The 26,249-nt window shown below is 38.5% G+C and overlaps 1 protein-coding gene across 1 annotated transcript in view; it reads right to left on the reverse strand.

Moving 5' to 3' along the window:
- PARD3B (par-3 family cell polarity regulator beta) overlaps nucleotides 1-26,249 on the reverse strand; it is a 1,353,776-nt gene that overhangs the window by 560,337 nt on the left and 767,190 nt on the right. The window contains exons 9-10 of the mRNA XM_043998182.1: nucleotides 17,111-17,250; nucleotides 15,330-15,458 (exon numbers count right to left, since the gene is read on the reverse strand). Of these exons, the coding sequence (XP_043854117.1) occupies nucleotides 15,330-15,458; nucleotides 17,111-17,250 (269 nt within the window). The remainder of the gene's footprint in view (nucleotides 1-15,329; nucleotides 15,459-17,110; nucleotides 17,251-26,249) is intronic.

A 26,249-nucleotide genomic window follows, 5' to 3' on the forward strand; every position in this document is an offset into this window, starting at 1 on the left:
TATATCTATATGAAGAAATTTAGGAACCAGTCGGGGTAAGCATGGGAGAGAGCACTAAGGTAGTGATCAATGAATGGGGAAATAAGAAATTTTGTCATCTAAATATATTATGCACCAGTTAGGCAGGGAGAAAAAAAACTGATGGAATTTTGGAAACAGTTCATAAGCCTGGCAAAAAGTCATGATATATGCTAGTGAGGGGAGACTTCAATTACCCAGATATCCTCTGGAAAGATCTCTGGCAAATGCAGAGCAGCTGATAACCTTTTGACCTTAGTGATAATTTCAACCCCTAAAAGGTAGAGGAAAGAGCCATTTATAACAAAATGTTCATAGCAGAACTTTTTGTGGTAGTCAAGAACTGTTAACAAAAAAGGAACCCACTGATCAGGGAATGGCTAAACAAATTGTGATACATCAATATAACAATATTATTGCACCATAAGAAATGATGAATATGAAGAATTCAGAAAATATGGGAAGACATATGAACTGCTATAGAGTGAGTGAAATAAACAGAACTAGGTAAACAACATACACAATGACTATAACAATGTAGACAGAAAGAACAATGAAATGAAACTGAAGTTCAAATAAGTATAACAACTAGATTCAACACTGTAAGCATGGAGTATTTCATAGGCAACGTGTCAGCTGATTTTGCTGTACTGTTTTTTTTTTTTAATCTTTGTAATGACAGGAGGATCAATGAAGCGGGGATAGAAAGGCAATATATTCAGAAATGAATATAACATAAGAGCAAAAGACAACCAAAATTAAAAACAACAAAAGGTAGAGAAACCAACAAAGGGGAATTCTATAATAGATCTGATTCTCACTAATAGGGAGGCAAAAATATTGGGGTGGAAATGGAGGGAAAATGAGAAATGATGATTTCTGTCAAAAGTCTTTGATACAGCAGAACCCCAAAGTTGGGCATAATCTGATATGTACTATATATATTGGAAAAATGACCTCAAGGGATTCAGTGGAAGAAGATTCAGCAGAATAAACTTCTACAATGTAAGTTAGATAAGGAAGGATGGGAAACTCCCAAGAATTAAATTCTAAAGACACAAAGGGAAAGAATTCCAGAGAGGAAGAAAAACAGAAGTTGTCTAAATAACCAATGCAGATGCATTGAAAACTCAATAACTAACTTAGATTTTTTTTTTAGGGCAATGACGGTTAAGTGACTTGCCCAGGGTCACACGGCTAGTAAGTGTCAAGTGTCTGAGGCTGGATTTGAACTCAGGTCCTCCTGAATTCAGGACCAGTGCTTTATCCACTGTGCCATCTAGCTGCCCCCCTAACTTAGATTTTTAAAAGATATGTAGAGAGGAGGGGACAGTCAGGTGGTGCAGTACTTAGAGCACCAGGTCTGGAGTCAGGAAGACTCATCTTCATGAATTCAAGTTTAGCCTCAGATACTAGCTGTATGACCCTGGGCAAATCAATCTATACTATTTGTCTCTGGTTCCTCATCTGAAAAATGAACTAGAGAAAGAAATGATAAACTGCTCCAGTATCTTTGCTAAGAAAGCCCCAAATAGGGTCATAAAGGGTTGGACATAACTAAAAATGACTCAACAACAATTACAGAGAGCATGAAAGCAAGTGTAGCTAACAGAGGATGAATGAAATTATGGCCTGGTTCTGTAAAGAGTATTAGAGTGGGGGGCAGCTAGATGGCACAGTGGATAAAGCACTGGCTCTGGATTCAGGAGGACCTGAGCTCAAACCCAGCCTCATACACTTGACACTTACTAGCTGTGTGACCCTGGGCAAATCACTTAACCCTCATTGCCCCCCCCCCCCAAGTATTAGGAGTGCAAAAGTTCAGAATAAACTAAAGTTTATAAAGAAAATAAAAGCATAAATGAGCTTTTGCTTTATTTTATTTTTGTGATATTTAGGAAAAGACGAGAATAAAAGAAACGATAGGGCAGTTTGGGGAGCAGATAGGATAATAGCTAACAATAAGAGAAGGCAGAGTTACTCAAATATTGTTTTGCTTCTGTTTTCTCTCCCAGGGAGAATAACTCTTATTTTAGAAATGATAAAATTTTTTTTAAAAGGCTAGCAGGGAGCTGATACCCAAAGTAGGTAAGTAGATAGTAATCATTCATCTAATAGTCCTTGAAAAACATAAGACATCTGATCCATGTGAACTACATTCTTTGATACTGAAAGAAATGGAAGACATGATTGCTTGGCCACTGTCACTGATGTGACTGAAAAAATAGGAGGGGTCCACAAAACTAGATAAGTGCAAATGCATTACTTTTCAAAAAAAAAAAGGGAAGAGAAGAGTGTTTGCAAAATATAGGACAGTGAGTTTGACTTTCTTCCTCAGAATAATCAAGAATGGATCATTAAAGATATTAGTGAGGAGTTAGAAAAGCAAGTAGTGATTACGTCATCACTCCATCAAGTATAGATTAGTCCAGACTAACTTTCTTTCTTTTTTGTGACAAGGTTACTTAACAGTTACAGGGGACTGTTATAGCTATAGTTTACTTTGATTTTAGAAACTGATAAATTATCTCACAGGATCACAGATACAGGTCAGATCAGAGATACAGAAACACATGGAGAAACCAAGGTTGTATGACTTGCTCAAGATCACAAAGGTGGTAATTACATGGGAGAATTTGAATCCAGGTCCTCTGACTCTAGAGTCAACACTCTTTCCCCTGCATACATGATGTAGAAAAGAGGACTAGATAATACAATTAGGTGGATTTAGAAATGGTTCAATAGCTACAGTCAAAAAATAGTTTTTTTCTGGTTCAATCTCAGCTAATCAGAAAGTCTCCATGAAGGTGCCTCAAAGATTGGCCTTTTGCTATTTAACATTAAAAAAAAAGAATGAATAAATTTTTGAAACTTACTACATGTAAAGCACTATACTAAGTGCAAGAGATACAAAGTGAAAAGCAAGATAGTCCCTGTTCTCAAGGAATCCACATTCTAATTAGAGGTAACAACATATATAGAAGGTTTCAGCTACAAATTGTGTAGAAAGGCCCTATGGTCATAGGATACTGTAGGGGCCAAATTTAATATGGGGAGAGTTAACTGGGTGGCATAATATTGGGGTTCAGAAAATAATGAAGGACCTCTAGGTCCAAAGTTTCCTCCCTTCCAAACTGCCATTTTTTTTAGTTATTTCTCTCAGGCCAATAAGAAAGAAGATTAACAGCCTCGTTTCCACAAACAAATCAGGTTTTATTAATGGGAATAAAATACAAATCAAAGGTGAAATTAATTAAGTCAAGGACAAGAGAAATAGAGAAAGGAAAAAATGGATAAGCTCCCTGGCTCTAGCAAAGACTGACACAATCCCCAAACTTGCTTCCAGCTCAGCTAATTCAAAGAGCTGGACTTGTTTTTATGAACTCATCACCTGGGGGGGGGGTGGTCCATAGTTTCAATAGGAAACAGTGTGCAGCCCCTCTGCAGTCTGCTCTCGGAAGCTCAACAACAGGAAAGATCAGCTCCCCTCAGCAAGCATTCCCTTTTCTACTTTTACTCTCCCTCCCCCAAAAGGGAGGTCCTTCAAGCTGGATGTCAGAGAGTGGTTCCCCTGCTGACATCAGCAGCATACATCACTCAGGGTAGGCCAGGTGTGGCCCATATCCAATCATCCCAAGTAGGTACCTAGCCAGTTTCCCAAACAGTACTAGATCATTCAGGTGGGATCCCTGGGCATCTGCCAAATTTCATTATTTTATCGCAATACCATGGCAAAAAACAGGTGGTGATCACCTTCTTTCCATTCCCAAAGATATACCCATAGCAATTTCTGATGTTGAATCATTTGACAATGCCAAGACCATTGGTGGCAAGAAATAAATCAGGGCTGTTGGGGGAGGGGATGGGGGGTGGGCTCTTATTCCTAGGGTTCTAAGGGTCAGTGTTCTGAGCTGTTTCTATTCTGGTCTGAGGGAGGAAGTGATAACTGAAGTGATGGCAGTGGTTTGAGTCACCTTGTACCTCTCTCTGTCTCTGTTTCTATTTCTCTATTTCTCTCTCTCTCTCTCTCTCTCTCTCTCTCTCTCTCTCTCTCTCTCTCTCTCTCTCTCTTTCTCTCTCTCTCCCTCCCTCCCTCCCTCCCTCCACTGGCTGACTTGCCCAACTTTAGGTTTACTATAAGGAAAATATCCCTAACAGCTAGAGCTTTCAAAAAAATGTAATGAGTCAGGGTAAAAATAAATTCCTATTTAGGTCAGGTTATACTCTTATTTGTAAGCTTATCTAGAAAGTAGTAGAACCCTTAGCCATGCAGATATTCAATATTCCCTAAATTAATAAATCGGACTAGGGTGGTTGGCTATTCTATTTTTAAAGTAAAACTTTATTTTCAGATGAGTTCTCTCTGTCTCTTCCCTGTTGTCTATCCACTGAGAAAGCAAGAAAAACAAAACCCATTAAAATATGTATACTCATGGAAAACAAATTTCCACTTTAGTCATGTCCAAGAAAAGAAAGGAAAAAAATATACTTCAATCTCTCTTCTGAGTCTATCAGTTCCTTATCTGGAGGCAGATGACCTGCTTCATCATGAGTCCTTTGGAATTATCTCTGGTCATTGTGTTGATCATCTTCCAAATTTGATTATCTTTATAATATTGATGTTATTGTATAAACTCTGATCACTTGGATCAGTCCATACAAGTCTTCAAAGGTTTTTGTGAAACCATCCCCTTCATAATATCTTACAGCACAACACTATTCCATCACATTCATATACCATGTTCATATACTTGTTCAGCTATTCCCCAATTGACAGGCATCCCCTTGATTTCTAATTCTTTGACTCAGTTTCCAATTCTTTGTTAGCTGGCTATTTTTTAGTACAAAATACTTTGCTCACATAAAAATACATCTCTGATTTTAAGACAAATGATGCATGAGAAGTCATATATGCAAGTAGCTTTGTATACAATTCTCATAAGTAAAACTATTTTATACATGGTGATACCTACACTTTGAGGAAGACAGGGGGGAAAGAAGCTTAGAGCCACATTTCCATCTAGTAAACAGCCCTCTTCCAGTTGCAATGCCACTAAGAAATACATGGAATTAATTAAGGGGAATGACTAAGTGCTAAAAGTCCTTCACATAACTCAGTAAGTGGCATTGAAAACATAATTGAACGTGTCTATCATAGAAGAATCTGACATCATGGACAGATTTAAAGGAAATTAAAATGCCACAACATTAAATGATCTCAATTCTTTTTTAGCATCTGTGTGTTAAGATCCCCTTTTATAGTAATAACATGGGGGAGAGAGATCTGAGACTGCACATGGGATCCAGGCAAATGAAGACAAGAGCAAGAATTGATAACTGAGAGCTGGGCATTTAAAAATGAATTCCATGGTAGTAGCACTTTAGTGTCTTGTGTTAAATAATTGCCAAATCTTAGAGAAAAACGCCTCTTAACCCATTCTGCATTTTATTATTTGTGACAAGTTCAGTGAAAGGGCACTCATCTAGATCTGCATTATGCATCTTATGCTCTATGCACTCATTAAAAATAACGAGAACATATTTAAAAGCCATTGCCCAGAGAATCTATGGGGACACGGCATGGGAGGAGTTAAGTGGCAACAGATTGCTATTTAAGTGGCTACCCTTATTTCATCAACCTGAAGGAAAAAAGAAACGATCTTCAAGCTGATTTCTTTTAATGATAAAGATCACACATTTTTTTTTCTGCAAAACAGGCAGATGAAACATGATCAAGCCTCTAAGTAGATTTTCAAAATGAAATGGGCCATAGTGGCAGCTTCCCATGTGCTGTATTTACTTTGATAACAGCTGGAAAAGCCAGCCACAATCAGTTAAGCCAGTTATTTTTCCTAATCTTTAAACATCCTTTAGAAAATGAACACATTTCCTTATCTTACACCAAATGCACCTTTACAAATGCACTGATCACAGGCCAGCCTGTAGTCTAGAGGTAATTAAGCAAATCAAGGTCATCCCTTGAGTTTTGTAACCAACTCCTTATCCAGCTGCTCCATGTCAACAGCTGGCATGAATTACTGGTAACATTTGGCTAACTGGATAATAAGGAGGATATAGTCTGTGATTGGTCATGATGCTACTTTTATGATCTGCTTAAACACATAAATTCACAAAGTCTTCTGTTTCTTAGCACACTTGGAGCCCAAATAATGGAAGCAGTGACCATGAACAAGGTTTGGATTTTATGGTATAAAGGTGGGTCTAATCTTATGAATCTAAGGTATTATCTTAAAAATAAAGATAACATGATTAGGCTCAAATTCCCTGAAATATCATGTATTGTAAAATATCACAATAGAATCCACTTCTCTTTACAATCCCCAGCTACTGCCATCAAAACTAGTCTTACAATCATCAGAAGCATTTATGACATTATCAATGCTTGACCCTTGTCAAGCAATTGTCATGATTTTGCAGGTGAAGGTACTCATCCAACCAACAGCCCAAAGGCTCTTTACGTTGTTTTAAAGAGACAAGAAATGTCATCACCTCTAATGGTAGGTCTCTCTAAAAGTCCAGGGGTTCTTAATCTGGCACCTATGATAAACTTCGGGGAGTCCATGAACTTCTTTTTTTTAAGGTTTGATAACTAAACTATATTTTAATATAATTGGTCGCCTCTGTCATCCCTTGTATTCTATTTCATGCACTAAAACATTCTCAGAAGATGTCCATAGGCTTCACCAGATTGCCAGAGCAGGTCTATTTCACAAACATGTGTGCGCGCGTGTGTGTGCACACGCGCACACACACACACACACACACACACACACACACACACACTTTCTTGCTTTAACCTATGTGAGGCCAGACCTTGTTCTATGAGCATTCCAGTAGAATTGGACAGCTTGAATTCTGTGCAAGGTCTTTTAAGAACTTGGAGTCACTGCCACACTACAGAGGATTCCAGTAAAGTTAACACAGTTACACTTAGAATCTATATCATTAAGTAAGATAGCAAGAACCCCTTCCAACTCTTTCAATAATGCTATAACAGAACACGTATGAGTTACGTAAAAATTAGTTGTGTTGAATGCAGTGCTATATCCTTCCAAGTATAAGTATTTCCAAATGAGGGAAGCAGTAAGTTAACATTATGGATTTATTTCCATATTAAAAAAAAAATAGTAGCACCAGTCAAAGGGCTCTTCATTATTACAAAGCCCTTCACAGATATGAGTAAGTAACTCTTCTTCAGGGGTTTCAGGGTCAGAAAACACTTTGTAGACATTACTTCATTTGATCTGGTAGGCAAGCATTGCAAATGTTAGCATATTCATTTTATGGAGACTTAAGCTCAGAATTTTTTTGTAGATTTCCCAAAGTCCGTAAGGTTACAAAACTAGCAAGGGCAAAAGTTTATATTAGAATATAGAATCAGTCTACCAGTAAATAATATTGCTGTTCCTCACTCCTGTTTCCATGCTATTGGACAGACTGTTCCCCATGCTTGAGGGATATTCCCTCCTCTTCTCCTCACAGAATCCCTAGTTTTCTTCCAAGTCATGCTCAAGTGTGACCTCCTACTGGAAGCTGATCCTAGCTACCCCAATTGCTATTGTCCTCCCAGAAATTACTTTGTATGCATTTAAAATTCAATGTTCTTTGTACATATTGTTTCTCTTCGGTGAAATGTAAGCTCCTTGAGGGCAGGGACTCTCATCAATGCACAGAACAGTGTCTATATATCAAGTCAAGCCAAGCCAAGTCTAGTCCAGAACCATTTATTAAACAATGACAAGACCCAGGCACTTGACTAAGCATGGAGAATGCAAACACAAGCAAAAAGAAATATAGTCCCTATTCTCAGAGAATTTCCATTCCAATGGAGGAAGAAAATGCATGAAAGGGGAAAAAGGAGGATAAAGTATCTTAATGACCACATGGTAGTGAAGTTCAGAATTGGGCAAGGGGCCAGGAAGGAAGCTATATAGGAAGCATTTCATAAATGCTTTGAATGAATAAGTCAACTTAAATGAAGGTCTTAATGATTAAGACAATGAGCTAAAAGGTTAAGTTTCTCAATATATTCATTTGGCAGTGGGAAAAAAACCCAATCTAATATTTAGTAAATGATTTATCCTCTCTTTGTCTTATTTTTCCACACTTTTCAAAAAGAAATAGGTAGCTACTAGCACCCATAGGTATCTCATACCTAAGAATGAGATGTTTCCTACTTGCTTTGAAATTCTTTACCTAGTCAATATTGGATGTAGGGAGTACTGCAAAGATGGCCCATTTAAAGGTAAGTATTTTAAGGAAGTCACTTTATATTTATTCCTTCAAGAATTATTATTCAAGGAACATTTATCCCATGGAAGTGGGAAAGGAAAAAGAGAGCCAAGGGGTATTTGAGGAGGCAGAAGGGGAGGACCACAATACAAATACCTCCAGCCAAATCTTCAGAGCCTCCCTTTGGCATGTGTGCAAATCTACAAGCTACAGGCCTGCATATGGCAAATTTTGAGCACAATCAAATTGAGTGTGGAAATTTCAAAGCACAATTGAGTTGTGCCTTGAAAAAGTCAAGTACAATTGAGTTTGCCTAAATAAATCAGGTGTAATTGAGTTGTGTAACTCGATTGTGTTCGGCATTGGCCCCTTGCCAAAAAAGGGGGCAATTGGCCAAAAGAGGCACAACTCAATTGTGCCTGAAATTTTCACAGAATATTTTCCACATCAAAGTTAAAGTGCACACTGGAAAACAAAACAGTCATTCAAAAATTTAGTCTTAAACTTTGACTGAATTCAACTGGAGTTGGAATAGTTATGCCACCCAGGGTGCCTATGCCTTGTCTAATAAACCTGACATTTTTACAGCATCATTTCTATGCTACCAAGTTACTGGTGCCAGGATTTGAAAATTTTCAATGTCTTCAATCTAAAAATATTTAGATGCAGATAGTGCATTTCCTATCCATTTTACATTAATTGTCTTATAAGAGGCCAAGAGATTTAGGAGAAAGAGAGGGACTTAGGCCTAGGTTCAAATCTTGGCTGTACCACTTACTAGCTATGTGACCAGGGATCTTGCTTAAGGTCTCTCATCCTCAAGTTGCCCATCAGGCGACTGGGGAAAATAACATGTACTATTGAACCCAGAGAGTTAAATCTGGGAAATGCTTTGCAATTTTTAAACATGCTATTGTTATCATTAGTATATAGACACTATTTGACTTGCCTGTCTAAATGTTTTCACAGTGTTTACCCTAATGTTCTTTAAGTTGATGCATTATACACACATCGCCGCCATCTTGAACTTCCCTGATCAGGAGAAATTGTTATCAGAGACCTACCTCCTCATGGGGAGCCATGTAGTAAAAAAATCACAGAGCTAGAAAGAACTTTAGAGATCAGTGGGGTCCAATCACTTCATTCTTCTGAGGCCCAGAGAGATAAAATTTCTTAACTAATACCACACAGCTTCCAAATAGCAAAGGGGGATTCAAAACCAAGTCTATGCACTCTAAATTTGCTGCTCTTTTTATGATCATGGAGGCAATATGGTGGTGTAAGGAGATGATATGACATGGCCAGATCCATATGCAACAATATCTCAACAATACAATGAGGAGCAGCTAGCTTTTACAGTGGATAAAGCACCGGCCCTGGATTCAGGAAGACCTGAGTTCAAATCTGACCTCACACACGTGACACTTACTAGCTGTGTGACCCTGGGCAAGGCACTTAATCCTCATTGCCCCGCAAAACAAATAAACAAAAACAAAACAAAAAGGACTACAAAAAGCGGCTTTTTGTAAGGTGCTGAATCCAACTCCTTGCATGTTTTCTCCCTGCCGTTGCCATACTAATACTGAGGTGACTCCAGATGAGTACCCTCGTTCTTATACCCAGGACAATCTATGCCACATTCTGCCTTCTAAGGGTCCATGTTGGGCATGAGCAATGCGGAGGGACCCTACAGCATCAAAGCAATCACTGCATCTCAGTTCTTCCTCTTCACTATTAAAGTCTAAGCTTCTTTTTAAAGAACTCTCACATCCCACCTCCCTCTCCCTCTCCCTCACCCTTGACTTCCCTCCTTCCCTCCCTCCCTCCCTCCCCCCAGCTCACACACACACACACACATACACACATACACACCTTTCTAAGTGTTATGTGCCAATCACTGTGCTAAAAGATGAGGAGGAAAATTAAGGAAAAAAGAGAACTGTAGCTCTCAAAGAACTCACACGCTAATGGAGAGAGACAACACATATAAGACAGCTCAACTAGATGGCCAATGGAAAGTCTTGAAAGCATCAGTGAGGCCATCAGGATCCACGGATCTGTAGAGCATATTGGTAGGTCAGATGGCAGTGCCCTGGAGTGTAGGGGGTGTATTCACAGAGAATATGGCAAGGCCTAAAACACCTTAAGATACAGTGGCAGGCTGCTAGGTTTATATCCAAAAGACATCCCCCAAAAGAGAAAAACATCTATTTGTACAAAAATATTCATAGCAGCTCTTTCTGTGGTGGCTAAGAATTGGAAATCAAAGGAATGCCCATCATTTGGGGAATGGCTAAACAAACTGGTATATGATGGTGATGGAATATTATTGTGCTATAAGAAACGACAAGCAGGATGACTTCGGAAAGGCCTGGAAAGACATATGAACTGATGCATTGTGAAGTGAGGAAAAACAAGAGAACATTGTACACAGAGACAGCAATATTGTTCAATGAAGAACTGTGAATGACTTGACTATTCATAACAATACAATGATCCAAGACAATCCCAAAGGACTATTGATGAAACATACTATCCACCTCCAAAGAAAGAATTGATACTGATGGAATGGATTAAAGCATGCTATTTTTCACTTTAATTTTTTCTTCTAATCAAGTTTTCTTGTACAAAATTACAAATATGGTAATGTTTTACATAATCATACATGTATAAGCCATATCAGATTGTTTGCCACCTCAGGAAGGAGGGAGGGAGGGAAAGAGGATAAAAATTGGAATGCAAAATTATAAATAAAAATGTTTTTTTATTTTAAAAAAAGATACAGTGGCATGGGATATGGGAAAGCATGGTGGTCCTCTATCTCACTAGAAGGATTGTAATTGGAGATAACTCACTTATCCTGATTGTGGGAGTGGCCGCATCACTTTTCCCACATACCTCCTACTCCCATGAGGTTTACACGGTCAGGGTCAGAGGAAGGGAAAGGACAATGTTAGAGGCTCTCCCTTAATGGCTAGTCTAATGGAACCTGGGAGGCCCAAGGGATTAGGGAATAGAAAATTATCAAGGGCCTACTATATACAATGCCCTGTGCTGGGCATCATTTAGCAAGAGGTCTAACAAACATGGGAGGAGAGCTGGAAAGTAAAAATGTAAGGTACTCGAAGCATCTGCAATTTCTTCATCTTGAAAAACTTCCTCCACTGGTGCAGACTGCAACTTGTCTATGACTTGGGGGGTTGCCTGAGGTACACGGAGGTTAAGTGACTTGTCCAGAGTGACCTATGAATACTTTTGTTTATATATGTCTTTTGCTTTGCTTTGGGGGAAAGGAGCAGAAATGTTGCTCCTAATATAGACATAATGTACTTAACATTAATAAACAGAATGTACTTAACTCTTCCCAGAGGCTGAGAATTTCTCCCGAGTCACAACGTCTGTCATATTTGAGATGACTTTAATAGACTAAGAAAAGGTGGCAATGAGAATGTTGAAAGTTCATTGACTCAAATAAAATTTATTATTTTGGTTTTAACTTGTATCCTTGGTCCTTTCTTCTAACTGGAGGAAATGCTTCCAAAACTCTCCCTTATTTTCTCTTATTCACCACCAAGCAGAAAATATTCCACATCTCCATCTTCAGTTCCCCTGTGTAACTATGACTCAGAGGTCAATGACTAGTTGAATTTAATAACCAGGAGGAATAAAATAATATATTAGATAAAGATGGTCCTCTAAATTCCCATGCCTAATTCTTCCATGATTTATGACTTTAAAAGGTTTTGGCATCCACAATATCTGCCAGAACTCTTCTATTAACCACAAACAGAATGGGTAAAAACAAGAAGGCTCTTGGAGCTACCTAAGATTTGTGGGGGCAGCCCCCCCCCCACTCCAAAAAAGCATAGCAGCTGTATCTGAATTCACAAAGCACTCTCCTTGTTAAGGAAGCCACCACCTGTGCATCTTTCTTTCAAAGCAAAAGCAATCTTCCTAAGTGAAGGTCAAATCAGCATGACAAATATGGCACCTCTTGGATCTCCATCACGCCAGGCGGGAGCAACTTGCTCACTTGAAATATAGTTAATCCGTCTTGCAGAGGCCAGAATTTAATAGCAGGCAAGCATGGCAGGGAGAAATTATAAATACATTTGAAAATTTTACGGCTCGTTTTACCCACCAGGGGTTGCTGTGATTTTTAGGATAATTTTAAATGAGACAGCAGGTTAGAAAATGAAACATTAGCAAAGAGGGGTTAACAAAAGAATGACAGAGGACCCTCTCTACCCACTAAGAGGAAGCAACAGCCACACAGAAACATTCATGCACGAATGTGTGCACACATACACCTACCTCAATAATATGAGAAATCCATTTTCCCTCTTTAAATATTTCAAAAATTTCACATATTTAAGCCCTTAAATTGAAAAAGAAATACGCTTTGAAAAATAAAAATAAAGGAAGGGAAGAAATCAAGGAACTATAAAAGGGGGTAGAGCGAAAGGAGGAGGAAGGAGAAAGATTGATTTGTCCCATCAGAGAGGAGTGAAAAAAAATTACAGGTATCAAAGAAAGAAAGAGCTAGACACATCTTTTGCAGACTAGACTCCACCAGACCACTGATGAAGTAGTAGAGAGGTTTTCCCTTCAAGTGGAGAAACCAGACACATCAGTTCCACCTTACAATTCTATTATGGGCACTCTTCTCCCGTTACCCAGTACCCAAATGCTCTCTCTGAGCATGAGCCACCACAAATCAGTCAGCCAGAGTACATGAAGATGAAAGGATCTTTAGATTCAGGGCAAGTCACTTTAGGTAAAAGGGTTATTTGGGAACAGTTAACCTTTTAATTCATCTTAGGTGTTTTGCCAAGCAATCTTCCTCTAATGGAAATACGGCCAGTTAAACATTTCGTGTGGTCCTCAACTGATTGGTTGAGTCGGTAAGATGGGAATATCAAAGCAGGAAATGTACTAGCTCAGCATACTTCAGTTAGGTCCCGAGTCAGGAAAATGTTCAGGAAATGGAGGCTAACGGCTGGGTTATGATGGAAGGGTCACATCAGAGACACAGACCTACGCTGGAACTTCCTGTATGCCTGCTGACAGCACACTCCCTTGGTCACAAAAGTTAAGCTTTTACAAGAAGTTAGTAATAAGGAATTGAAGAATACTTAAAATATGCAACATGTGGACTGCAGATGAGAATGTGGCACTAAAAGCAAAGCTACTAATGACAGCCCCAAACCCAAATAAAACTGCTTTACAAAAACTGAGGTCAGTACCTCAGAGCAGGAAAACAATAAACACAATTTGTTTTCTTCAAAAGAGATAGGAGAAGACAAAAAGAGGAAGTGTTGTCTTTCCTTTATCCTGCCAGACTCTCATTGGAAAGTCAAGTGTGCACATCAATCATGATAAGGAAGAAGAGACCAAAGTGATACCTTTTTTTTCTTTCTAAAGGAAGCACAAAGATGTATCACATAGCACCCTATTCATTATTACACTCTTTCAAATAAAACTGTGCATGTCTACCACAACAAAGTGTATTTTCCACTCAGAGGCATGCCAAACATGACCTCTATTTAAAGTGCTATTATGGTTCTCATACATTAGCACTTAGAAAAGATATTCTAGCTAGAAAAATAACAACATTTCATATTTCCACAAGCAAGGATTCTGGGTTTACAGTATCAAATGTTTGCAAAAATCGAAGTCCTTGACTTTGTTATGGTTACAAAGAATATTCATCACAAAATATGGTTGGATAGTTATTGCTTTTCTGCATGGCTAGGAATCAAATATATTTGCTTTGGAGTAAAATTATACTATATTATAAATTATATATATATATATATTATTATATATATATACTGCCCATCCTCAATATTTTATGGAAAACTAGAAAAAAAGGATAGAAAATATCATTTTTACTTAGTCTCATATTTGCATAATTAATTTTACACATTCCTTGGTAAGCTATGACTATGTCACTTCTGAGAAAGAAATAAAATTCCATTCAATAATGGGCAAAATGATATACATATGTATCATATATATGTTTATATACATACCTTTGATACACACACATTATATATAAATATATGTATGTATGTATTAATCATAGAATCATCATGTTAGAAGGAATCTTACAAGTAATTTCTCCCTCTCATCCTTTCTAAAATACATTTGTTAAATGGACATGCAGTCCCAGTTTGACCATTTTTTAGTTGTAGGTAGCATACCATTGTTGAAAGGTCTATTAGTTAGAAAGTTTTCTGAGATTGGGTCAAAATCTGGCTACCTATAAATTCTACCCATCTGTCCTAGTTCTGGCATCTGGAACAATGAAAATTAGGTCTCTTTCCTCTTACATCTGACAAAACATCAATTATCAAATCTCCTAGTCTTCTTTTTTATGGACTGCATATTTCCAATTTTATCATAAGACAATTTCCAGAAACCTACCTCATTATCATGCCAGTGTTCATCTAGACATCCTCTAATTTACCAAGCATCCTCATAAAATTCAGTGAGTATCTGGCCAGTGTAGAGTCAGAAGAGAGAATTTTCTATCTCCCTTGATAGGCCACACTTTTGCTTATGCAACTTAAGTCTGCTTTAATTCTTAACACTTGTCTCTCATACTATTTGCTCAAAATGAGTTTGTGGTAAGCTAAAGCTTTAGGTCTTTCCATAAACTACTTCCAAAACTACCCCTGTACTTATGCAATTGATTATTTAAACCTTAAGATAGGATTTTACCTTTAGTCTTGTTACACTGAGGGTTGTTGGTTTTCACCCATTGCTCTAGTCCAGTTAAATCTTTGATGTCATCCAATTTATTATTATCTAACTCTCCCACATTTCTATTATCTGAAACTTTAATAAGCAGGGTTCTTTTATTTTTAAGTCTGATAAATCGCATTGATACGTTCGGAGACAAACCCCTATGACTAGTGTCCTTCACCACTGACTTTGTCTCCAAATTGTCATGATGGAAAACCACTTGATATTTTCTTTATTTCTCAATCAGTGGGAATTCAGTAAAGCCTTTCAGATCTTTTCATGTCAGCAGACTAGAGTATGAATATTACCAGTTCTCGGGGCAGGAAGCTTTCTTCTTGACGAGCAATGACAAGAGATGCAGTCTCTCCTTGTTTGGTGCTCCTCAGCATGGCTACAAGTTCTTCCTGAGTCCGACCAGTAATGTCTCTGCCATTCACCTGATGAATGAATGCAGTTAAATGAAGAGCAGCTATTAAAACACCTGCCACCTCCTGAATCAGGGGTACTTAACCTTTATCTGTGTTATGGTCCTCACTGGAGGTGTGATGAAGCCTTAAGGACCCTTTTTCAGAATAATGTGTTTAAAAGCATGAAATGAAACATGTGAGATTACAAAGGAAATCAATTTTACTGAAGTAAAATTATAATTTTTGTATAACAAATTCACAGACCTAGGAAAAGAAACCCTTTTCAATAGGTACCATCCCCCACCCCTCACTTCTAGATAATCTTTAAGAAAAAGTAAGAAAACACTGAGATATGTTGGGCTTGCAAGGAAAGACAAATAAAAAAATCAATCAGTTAGAAAGAGATTTTGGAAAATGCTTACAATCTCTGTGTAGAGTTATGAGATACGTCATTATAGAAAACAAATCAAAGTATCATATGACCAAAGTATGGTCTTCCAACAAGTAGGAAGCAGATTTCAAATGCTTCTTATGCAATTATGGCAATGAGCAGCTGTGACTACTATAATACTAAAAAGGAATTGTCACCCATCTCTAGAATGATTTTGTTCTACATTCCGGCTGGTGGGTACCCTAAATAGATGGTTTTGTTTCCATAAAATCCTAATTGCTTCTCTTAAGTGGAGGCCATCCTTATCTCCCCAATCTCTCATTGTTTTGACATCTTTTATTCACTTTTCTTCTTCTTCTTCTTTTTTTTTTTTTTTGGTGAGGCAATTGGGGTTAAGTGACTTGCCCAGGGTCACACAGCTAGTAAGTGTTAAATGTCTGAGGCTGGATTTGAACTCAGGTCCTCCTGAATCCAGGGCCAGTGCTCTATCCACTACGCCACCTAGCTGCCCCAGTTCTATACTTTTCATGTCAGCAGACTAGAGTATGAATATTACCAGTTCTCGGGGCAGGAAGCTTTCTTCTTGATGAGCAATGACAAGAGATGCAGTCTCAGTACGTGTCTCTATACTAATAATCTACCAGGCTGTGAGTTCCTTGAGGGCAAGGATTGGTAATTTTTTACCTTTGTACCCTCAGCACCTAACACAATGCTCTGAATGTGGAAAAGGCTTAACAAACATTTGCTTAACTGAATGAAAAAACTTCACTGAACGGACACTATTAAAGCTTTTTCAGGTTTAGAGCCAGTGAGTGGCCCATCATTTGCTAATGGAGAAGCTAATCTAGCTCCTGCCTCAGCATTGTTGTGTATCCTGTCATCTGCTCTGTTATAACAGAAAAGGTTGCAGGAGAACCTTTAATTTGCCAAAGCTGGCCAGTTTTCAGAAGAGGGGGATTTTCTTTCTTAAAAGGCAAAATGACAAATCAAAAGTGACTAGGAAAAAGTTTGGCAGTATCCAGCAGTTTTGTCTACAATCTCCAGCGCCATTCCATTTCCAGTCTAGCCCAGGTGATGCTGGTTTATGCTCAAGGGTATCACTTCCATCACAGATCAGACTAAGGGGATATAATTCAGTCCTAGATTACTCTTACTAGAAAGAAGCCGGGGCCAGTATCTCCTCATTCTTTTTTTTTTTTTTTCAAATTTTATCTTAGGATTTATACTACTGGAAAATATTTTCAAAGCCAAAAGAGAAGATTTCATTGAGGAGAGTATTCCAAGTTCTAACCTCCAAAATTCTGTCCCCTGATTGCAGGCGACCATCTTTCACTGCTGCTCCTTTTGGTAAAATATTTTTCACAAAAATCGGACCAGGACCATGTATTGAGGAATCCCTGGTAACCACAGTGAAGCCGAGTCCTTCTGGACCTAAGGCAAAAACACAGGAAAACAACAACAATAATAAGCTTGTACATAGGCACTGAACTTAAACTCAAAATTAAGTGCTATAAAACATCATTAATTCAAATACACAAAGGAAGGCTCAGTTTGGAAATTCTGAATTAGGGCCCACAGGCATCACAAACTCATTCTGTCCAAAACAGAACTCATTATTTTTCCTCCAAATCCATTTATATATACATATGTATACACACACACACACACATATATATATATATATATACACACACATATATACATACACACATACACATATATATGTGTGTGTCTGTAGATAGATGATAGACAGAAAGATAGATAGATGATGGATAGATGGATGGATGCATAGATAGAAAGAAAGAGATATTAGATAGATAGATAGATAGATAGATAGATAGATAGATAGATAGATAGATAGATAGATAGATAGATAGACAGACACACACACATAGATGTCAACTATTGAAGGCATGATCATTCTTCTAATCACTCAGGTTTCAAACTCAATGTCACCCATAACTCTTTACTCTTATTTTCCCTATATATCCAATCCACTGTCAGATCTTATCATTTCTATCTCCATGACATCTTTCCCAACTCAACTAACCTCTACTATAGTTCCGGGTCTCATCACCTTTCTCCTGTTCTATTGTAATAGTCTCCTCCTTGGTCTCTGTACCTTATCTCTCTCCACTTCCAGCTATCCTTCACCCAACTGTTGAAGTCATTTTCCTAAAACACAGATCTGATTGTCCCCCCACCCCTCATCCCACCTTAATTCAAAACTCCACTGAGTTCCTCTTACCTTAAGATTAAAATATACATTTTTCTGGTATTTACAGTTTTTTACAACCTGGTCTCTTCCTATCTATCCAGACTTCTTTCTCCTTTCCTCCCACTGGCCTATTTACTATTCTGTATATAAGATGCAATATCTCCTCTTTCTATAGCTTTCATACAATTTCAATCACTCACTCACTCACTCAATATTTGTAAGTGCCTTCTATGTGCCAGGTACTGTAGTGAGCACTGGGATTATAAGAAAAGTCAAAAGCCCACCCCTGCCATCATGGAGCATATAATCTAATGTGGGAGACAAAATGCAAAGCAAGTTATGTACAGGATAAATAGGAAATATTTTTTTTTCCCGAGGCAATGAGGGTTAAGTGACTTGCCCAGGGTCACACAGCTAGTAATGTGTCAAGTGATTGAGGCTGGATTTGGACTTAGGTCCTCCTGAATCCAGGGCTGGTGCTTTATCCACTGTGCCACCTAGATGCCCCAATAGGAAATATTTAAAAGAGAAATCATTGGAATTAAAAGGGATGGGAGAAGGCTTCCTATAGAAGATGGGATTTTAGTTGGAACTTAAAGGAGGCCAGGGTGGTCAGTAGTCAGAGCAGAGGAGCGAGAATGTTCCAGGCGTGGGGGACAGCCAGACAGAATGCTGAGAGATGGAGTGTCCTGTTCAAAGAACAGTCAGGAGGCCAGTGTCATTGGAATGGAAAATACATGGTGGAAAGTAAAGTATGAGAAGACTAGGAGAGTAGGAGGGGGATGGGTAATGAAGGACATCAAATTCTAAACACAGCATTTTGTATTTGCTCCTGGAAGCAATAACAAGTCACTGGAGTTTATAGTGGAGGGGGTGACACACATGATGGATTGGAGTGAGGAGAGACTTGAGATTTGAAGCTAGCAGCAGCTATGGCAAAAGTCCAGGCATGAGGGGAGGAGGGCCTCTACCAGAGTGGAGGTTGTGTCAAAGGAAGGAAGGGGATATATGAGAGAGATGTTATAAAGGTGAAATTAAGAAGACTTGGAAATAGCTTGGATATGGAGGATGAGAGATAGTGAGGAATCCAGGCTGACTCCTAGGATGTGAGCCTGAGGTACTGGCAGCATGGTATTGCCCTCCACAGTAATAGGGAAGGTAGGAGAGGTGGAGGGTTTAGGCAGAAGGATAATAAGTTATATTTTAGACATTTTAAGTTTATGATGTCTACAGACTTCCAGTTTTAGATGTCTGAAAGGCAGTTGTAGATGTGACATGGGAGGTCAGCAGAGAGACTGGGGCAGGAAAAGTGGATTTGAGAATCATCAGCATAGAGATGGTAATTAAATCCATGGGAGCTGATGAGATCACTAAATGAAACAGTATATAGGGAGAAGAGGGCTCAGGACAAAACCTTTGAGGAACACTCACATTTAGAGGGTATGACTCAGACAGATATGGGCAGCTAGGTGGCACAGGGGGATAAAGCACTGGCCTTGGATTCAGGAAGACCTGAGTTCAAATCTGACCTCAGACACTTGACACTCACTTACTAGCTCTGTGACCCTGGGCAACTCAGTTAACTCTCATTGCCTCGCCAAAAAAAGAAAAAGAAAAAAAGGAGATAGATGTAGGAGGAAAACCAGGAGATAGTAGTGTCCGAACATTGAGAGACAAGAGAGTATCAACTGAGGAGCATAGTGGTCAACAGTGTCAAAAGCTAGAGAGATCAAAGACAATGAGGACTAAGAAAAGAGCATTGGATTTGGCAAGTAAGAGGTCATTAATAACTCTGGAGAGAGCAGTTTTGGTGGAATGAATAGGTCAGAAGACAGACTGTAAGGAGTTAAGAGCATGTAAGTGGAATGAAATTGGAAGTACCTACAGGGGCAACTAGATGGCGCAGCGGATAGAGCACTAGCCCTGGAGTCAGGAGGACCTGAGTTCAAATTCAACCTCAGACACTTAACACTTACTGGATGTGTGACCCTGGGCAAGTCACTTATCCCCAATTGCCTCACCCCCGCCCCACCCCTGGAAAAAAAAAAAAGAAGGAGGGATTTAGCTACAGAAGGCAGGAGAGATACTAGCTAGCACTAGCTAGGGATGACAGGATCAGGTAAGGGGGTTTTCAGGATGGGGAAGACAAGGGGATGTTTTGTAGGCTCTTCTTCCTTATCTCTACCTCTTGAAATCCATGATTATCAATGAGACCCAGTTCAATACCACATGTAGCTTTTTCCTGATCTCTGCCTCTCTCCCTAAGCTGTTCATGTCCTCTTTCCCAAAACTACCTTGTACTCCTTGTTTCAATATTCTGTATACAATTATATATGCTCTTGTCAAATCTCTGTTCAAATGTCAATTCTTTGATAGCAGGAACTCTGCTACTTTTGTCTTCATAACTTCAATGTTTAGAAGAGTGTCTGACAGGGCAGATACTTTCTGATTGATTTACAAAATATGTGCAGGTTTTATTACTTTCAGACAAATGGAGTAACTTGCATAATGAAACTATACTGGGGTAGTACCTGGACCTAAGCAGTTGCTTATAATGATCCGTCTAACATCTGATTTCTCAACCCTACAGAGTTTTTGTTTCTTGAGAACCATTGGTCCCCTGCTAACCAAACTTCAATCAGAATAATTTGTACAAGAAGGCCAATTCATGTATTTCTTTAAATGAGAAATATAGCTTTAAGTTCTACTTTCTAGTAATAGCTTTTCTAAGCTATGTCAATGTTCTCTCTTCTCAGAAAGGGAACCATCTTACAGAATAAAATAAGGTAAGATTACTTGGTGAATCTACTGAATCAGAGTTAAGGAAATTGGACAATCTTAAGGGATAATTGTACCAAACTAGAGTACCCCAAATGTCATTCATTCTCTCTCCTCCTCTCCCTCTTCTTATTTATTAACTCATCCCCCTCTTCCCTCCCTCCCTTTTTCTATCTCTTTGTCTGCCCCCCCCCACCCTTCTCTCTCTTCTTAACTAGAAATCAAATATTTACACCAATCAACTTGTTAGGGCAACTTTTGTACAATCTGATGCTGGAGATAATATCATAACATTCTCTTTCTACATCACTTTTTATTTTTTGAGTATTATTATAATGAAAAGATTGTTGGATGTATAATAAATGAGAAAACCAGAGTCTCAATTTTGGTTTGGATATTTATTAGTTGTATGACTACCCATAAGCCACGTAAGTGTTCTCTGAAGCTCAGTTTCCCCATTCCTAAAACTGGTACAATGATTCTTTTTTATTTTATTTTTTTTGGGGGCAGGGCAATGAGGGTTAAGTGACTTGCCCAGGGTCACACAGCTAGTAAGTGTCAAGTGTCTGGGATCGGATTTGAATTCAGGTCCCTCCTGAATCCAGGGCAGGTGCTTTATCCACTGCACTACCTAGCTGCCCCCATAATCCAAGTGCTACCTTACTGGGTTATAAGGGAAATCTTCCTAAGCCTTATGATGCTATGCAAATGAGAGCAATTGCTATTAGATTCAATGAGGACCTAGGCATCTTCTATTTACCATATCTACTTTGTTTTAACATACCTTTTTCTTCCTCCTTTCCTTCTTAGAAAGTCTAATGTTTATGTTATTCCCATAGTATCCAGCTGGTCTCTGTGCTTATGTTAATTTCCATTAGAGACAATCATTTCCTGCTTGGCTTAGAGTCCCATTTTCTCCTTTCTAGTGCCCATTCTGGGATCCATCTTATTTTGGCCTTTAATGGTCATTGTTCACCTCCCACCACTAGAATTAGGCTAATGAAGTGTGAGGAGAGGGAACTGTATGATTTATAATTAGCATATCGATTGTTTACATGTAAATGAGTGCTTCTGAAGTACTTAGGATGATTTGAAGAGTTTATTTCCTTAAGTAGTTCAAACATTTTCCCAGAAATTTTTTCACACTATTAATTTGCATGGCAAACTCTTTATTCATATTGCAAAGGTAAATTTCAGAGGTTCATCTATGAATCATCATAAATTCCAGTTTAGTGTGTTCTCAAGTAATATGATTTTAATGCATATAAAACCATACCAGTAATAGATACAAATCCCTTCTGCTCACCTGTCCTTAACTCAACAAATATTTTGGAATTATGATGATCATCTAGTCATGGAAATGGCAAAGAGGCAGCTAACATCAATTAAGGTTTTCAAAATTAAATTATTAGAGATACTTTCTCTGTAAAGACCTGAATGTGTGGTTGTTCTTAATACAGAATAGAAAAGCCTCAGTTCCAAGAAAAGTTTCAATAAGAAACATTTCTTCTGAATGTCAACATCTTTGGGCTGGCATATTAGGGAAGGAACTTGACAAAAAGGGACATCCAGGAGGGACATACAGAAATCTTCAGACTGCTTCAACTATTAGAGAATTTGCGTATCCTTTTTTTTTGTCTTCTCCTTTCATTCATTTCTATTTTATTTATTTTCTTATAATGTATTAAATAGAAACAAGAGCCCTGGGTTTATTTAAGTTCTATCTTTGATCCTTTATGGGTTAGACTTAGCAAAGCCATCACATATGAACTTCAGGTTTACTATCTGTAAAATGGAAATCATAATAATACTTGTTCTACTGACCTCACAGTGATACAAGAACTTTTTGAAAAGTATATAGTATATATGCACTATTATTGTTACAGGTCTGTGATGTCAGTAAAAGAGATGGCAGCGGGGCAGCTAGGTGGCGCCGTGGATAGAGCATCAGCCCTGGAGTCAGGAGTACCTGAGTTCAAATCTGGCCTCAGACACTTAACACTTACTAGTTGTGTGACCCTGGGCAAGTCACTTGACCCCAATTGCCTCACTAAAAAAAAAAAAAAAAGAGATGGCAGCAAGTTTCCCAGTGAAATGAAGGAACTAATGAAGATCTACCACTATTCTGTAACTTATCATCTTAGCGTTGTCTTGGGCACTGAGCACTTGGTAAAGTGACTTGTTCAGATTCAAACAGGCCATATGTGTCAATGTTGAAAATTATGAGCATTATTTCATAATATATAATTATTAGAAGAATATAATGAGAAGACATTTATGATGTAAAAAAACGGTATGCTGTTCTTATAGAGAAAGTACGGGATAACCAAAGAAAAGCCTATGTGACCTCTCCACAGGTATCCACTTGAGGTTAACAGATGGAAATCAAAAGTTCCCAGATTATTAGGTGGGCTCACTATGGTGGATTTATGGGACAGCAATGGGGAATAAGAAATAATAAGTTTACACATAAGTAAATAAAAAATAAATGTATAAATAAATATAAAATAAGATATATAAAATAAATACAAAGTGATATCTGTAGCATTGGAGGGATATAATAATATGTAAGGGAATGAAGAAATGCTGCTGTTTTGAAGGTAGTATTTAAACTGAGTCCTGAGTTCAAATTTGACCTCAGGCACTTATGTATGGGGTAGTCATTTAACACTGTTTGCCTCAGTTTCCTCGTTTGTAAGATCATATCGGTACCTTTGCCAAGGAAACCCCAAATGGGGTCACAAAGGTTAAGATATGACTGAAAAATGACTGAAATTTAAGCCAAGTGCTTCTTGTAGGGGGCTAGGGATTTCAAGAGGTGGAGGTGAAGAGAGATGTATTCCAGGTAAGGAGGTAGGAGACAGAGGCTGTACTCAGAGAACAGCAAGAACACCCTTCTGGATGGAGTATATCTAGTATGGTGGGAAATAAAGTACAATCAATAGAAGCTGTTGCAAATGATTTTAAATATGAAATAAATCCTAAAGGCAATTGGGAGCTACTGAAGTTGTCTGAGTAGTGGAGGACCAATGGTTGGAACTCTGATTTAAGACTGTCATTTGGCAGCTGTAGGTGGAAGAATGACTATGGGTTAGTGTCTGCCACAGAAATAGATGAGATGGGTTAAGAATCTGAGTCATGGTATCAAACTTGAATAGAAATGGGAGCCACTACTCCATACATAAGGATCCCTGTGGGCCACACATGGACTTATAAAATCATCTATTAATGTCATCTATATTTTCCTGTATTTTTATTTTGTTAAATATCTCCCAATTATGTTTTAATTTGGTTTGGGCAATAGGAATGTTGTGGACCGCATGTGACCCTAACAATTCTGAATTAGAAAATGAAGATTTTTTAGAGACTTAATAGAAATAGGAGGCAAGGATGAGAGAATGGAATGGAATGGAAGAAATGTACAGCATGTGGACTAAAAGGACATTCTAAAAGCCTAGTGCTGTGTGAAAAACATTTGTAAGACTAAATGAGCAAAATTATTGATAGTCACTATATAAGTGATTTTTAAAGGATGACTACTTTCAGCAAGGAAACTGGTATTCAAACTTTTATTGAGAACCAGAGGCCATTTACAGTAGTAAAATCAAATAATATTTAGAAATAGCCATGTCCAAAAGATAGGAAGCTAATTTTTAGAAAAATATAACTAATGTTTACATACAATTGGAAAAAAGAAATATAATTTTTTTAAAAAAAAGAAAATATCACTAATGGTAATTGCTTTTTAGATGGTGCTTTAAAATATACAAAATGATCTATCCACATTATCTCAACTGAGCCTGGGGGCAGCTAAATGGCACAATGGATAAAGCCCTAGGCTTGGAGTCAGGAGGACCTGAATTCAAATTTCACTTCAGACACTAGCTGTGTGACCTTGGGTGAGTCACTTAACTCCAAATTGCCTTAAACATCCAGGGCCATTTCCAGTTGTCCTGATGTATATCTTGCCACTGGACCCAGATGGCTCTAGAGGAGACAGTGACGTCGGAGACCTTGCACAGACCTCCCTCTCTTAAATCCACTTCAGCACAAGTCATGACATCACCTCCTGATGTCATGGTCTTCTTCCAGAAAGAAAGACAAACAACAACAAAATCAAGCCTCACAACAACCCTGTGAGGCAGGTACTATAGGAATGATCTCCTTTTGACACATAGAGAAGCTGAGAAACTATAAGCTCACAGATATCAGACTAGAGGGGACCTCATCAGTACTAGACCAACCCTTTCATTTTACAAAGGAAAAGACTGACTTGCTCAAAGTCACACAGGTGAAGCCAATTCCTCTGATTCCAAACCCCAACTTTCTTTCCATTGTACTTCAAAGTGTAAGTGAAATGATTTGCCAAAGAACAGATCACTAATTAAGCATAAGAAGGTGATATGTGAACCTCAATATATCTTTCTGAGTTTAAGTATATTCACTATGCCATGATTGGTAATTATACATTTGTTAGATCCATTAGTGTTTCTACACAATAAATGCTCTTTGTTGTTATTATTGTTATATGGTCATTTCAGGCAGGTGGGGCTCATAAGCCTTGGCAGGCAACCCGCCTAGGGGAAGGAAACCCTGATTTTAAACCTCTGCTGCCTTGAGGCTATATCCATATATGGGAAAGGCTTTTGGAGTGAACCCTGAGGAAAAATCAGGAGTCAGAGTCCCTTAGGCAGTTGGATGTTGGACATCACATCCCTCTGGCAACTCCTGCGGCGGCACTGGTGCCAAACTGTATTGGCTCTGCCTTTCCTTTGGATCCACCAGTGTCGAGGAGAGGGAAAACCTGCTGCATGGGCAACAGCTTGTTTTCCATATTGATCTGCCCAGGCCAGCGCCCTGGAGAGGACACTCCAGCTACTCCTCATGGGGTAGATACAACATGGGATGTGGCAGTTACCGGTTATAAGTCACTCAGGAGCTGTGGCTCCTGTATACAACTGCACAGCCACACTGTGGCCTGTGGCTCTTCAAGGTGCTGATCCAGGGTTGTCCTCGACTGGTGGAGGCCTACTACTACTACTATGGTCATTTCAGTTGTGTCAGATTTTTCATGACCCCATTTGGGATATTCTTAATAGAGATAGTGGAGTGTTTTTGCATTTCCTTCTGCAGCTCATTGTACAGATGAGAAAACTGAGGCAAACAGAGTTAAGTGACTTACTCAGGGTCACACAGCTATTAAGTGTCTGAGGTCAGATCTGAACTCAGGAAGATGTCTTCCTGACTCCATGTCTGGCACTTTGTCCATTGTACCACCTAGCTGCTGTGCTTCTAGAAAACTAAAATCATACCAATAGCTCACATGATGATGTATAATTATTTTCTCTGCTTCCCAATATGAACATGTTATTTCCCTATTTGAAAAAATCAACTTAAGCTTAGGAACAATATGTATAAGATTACTTAAGCACAT

The sequence above is a fragment of the Dromiciops gliroides genome, chromosome 3 (assembly GCF_019393635.1).
Source record: "Dromiciops gliroides isolate mDroGli1 chromosome 3, mDroGli1.pri, whole genome shotgun sequence".
Classification (NCBI taxonomy): domain Eukaryota; kingdom Metazoa; phylum Chordata; class Mammalia; order Microbiotheria; family Microbiotheriidae; genus Dromiciops; species Dromiciops gliroides.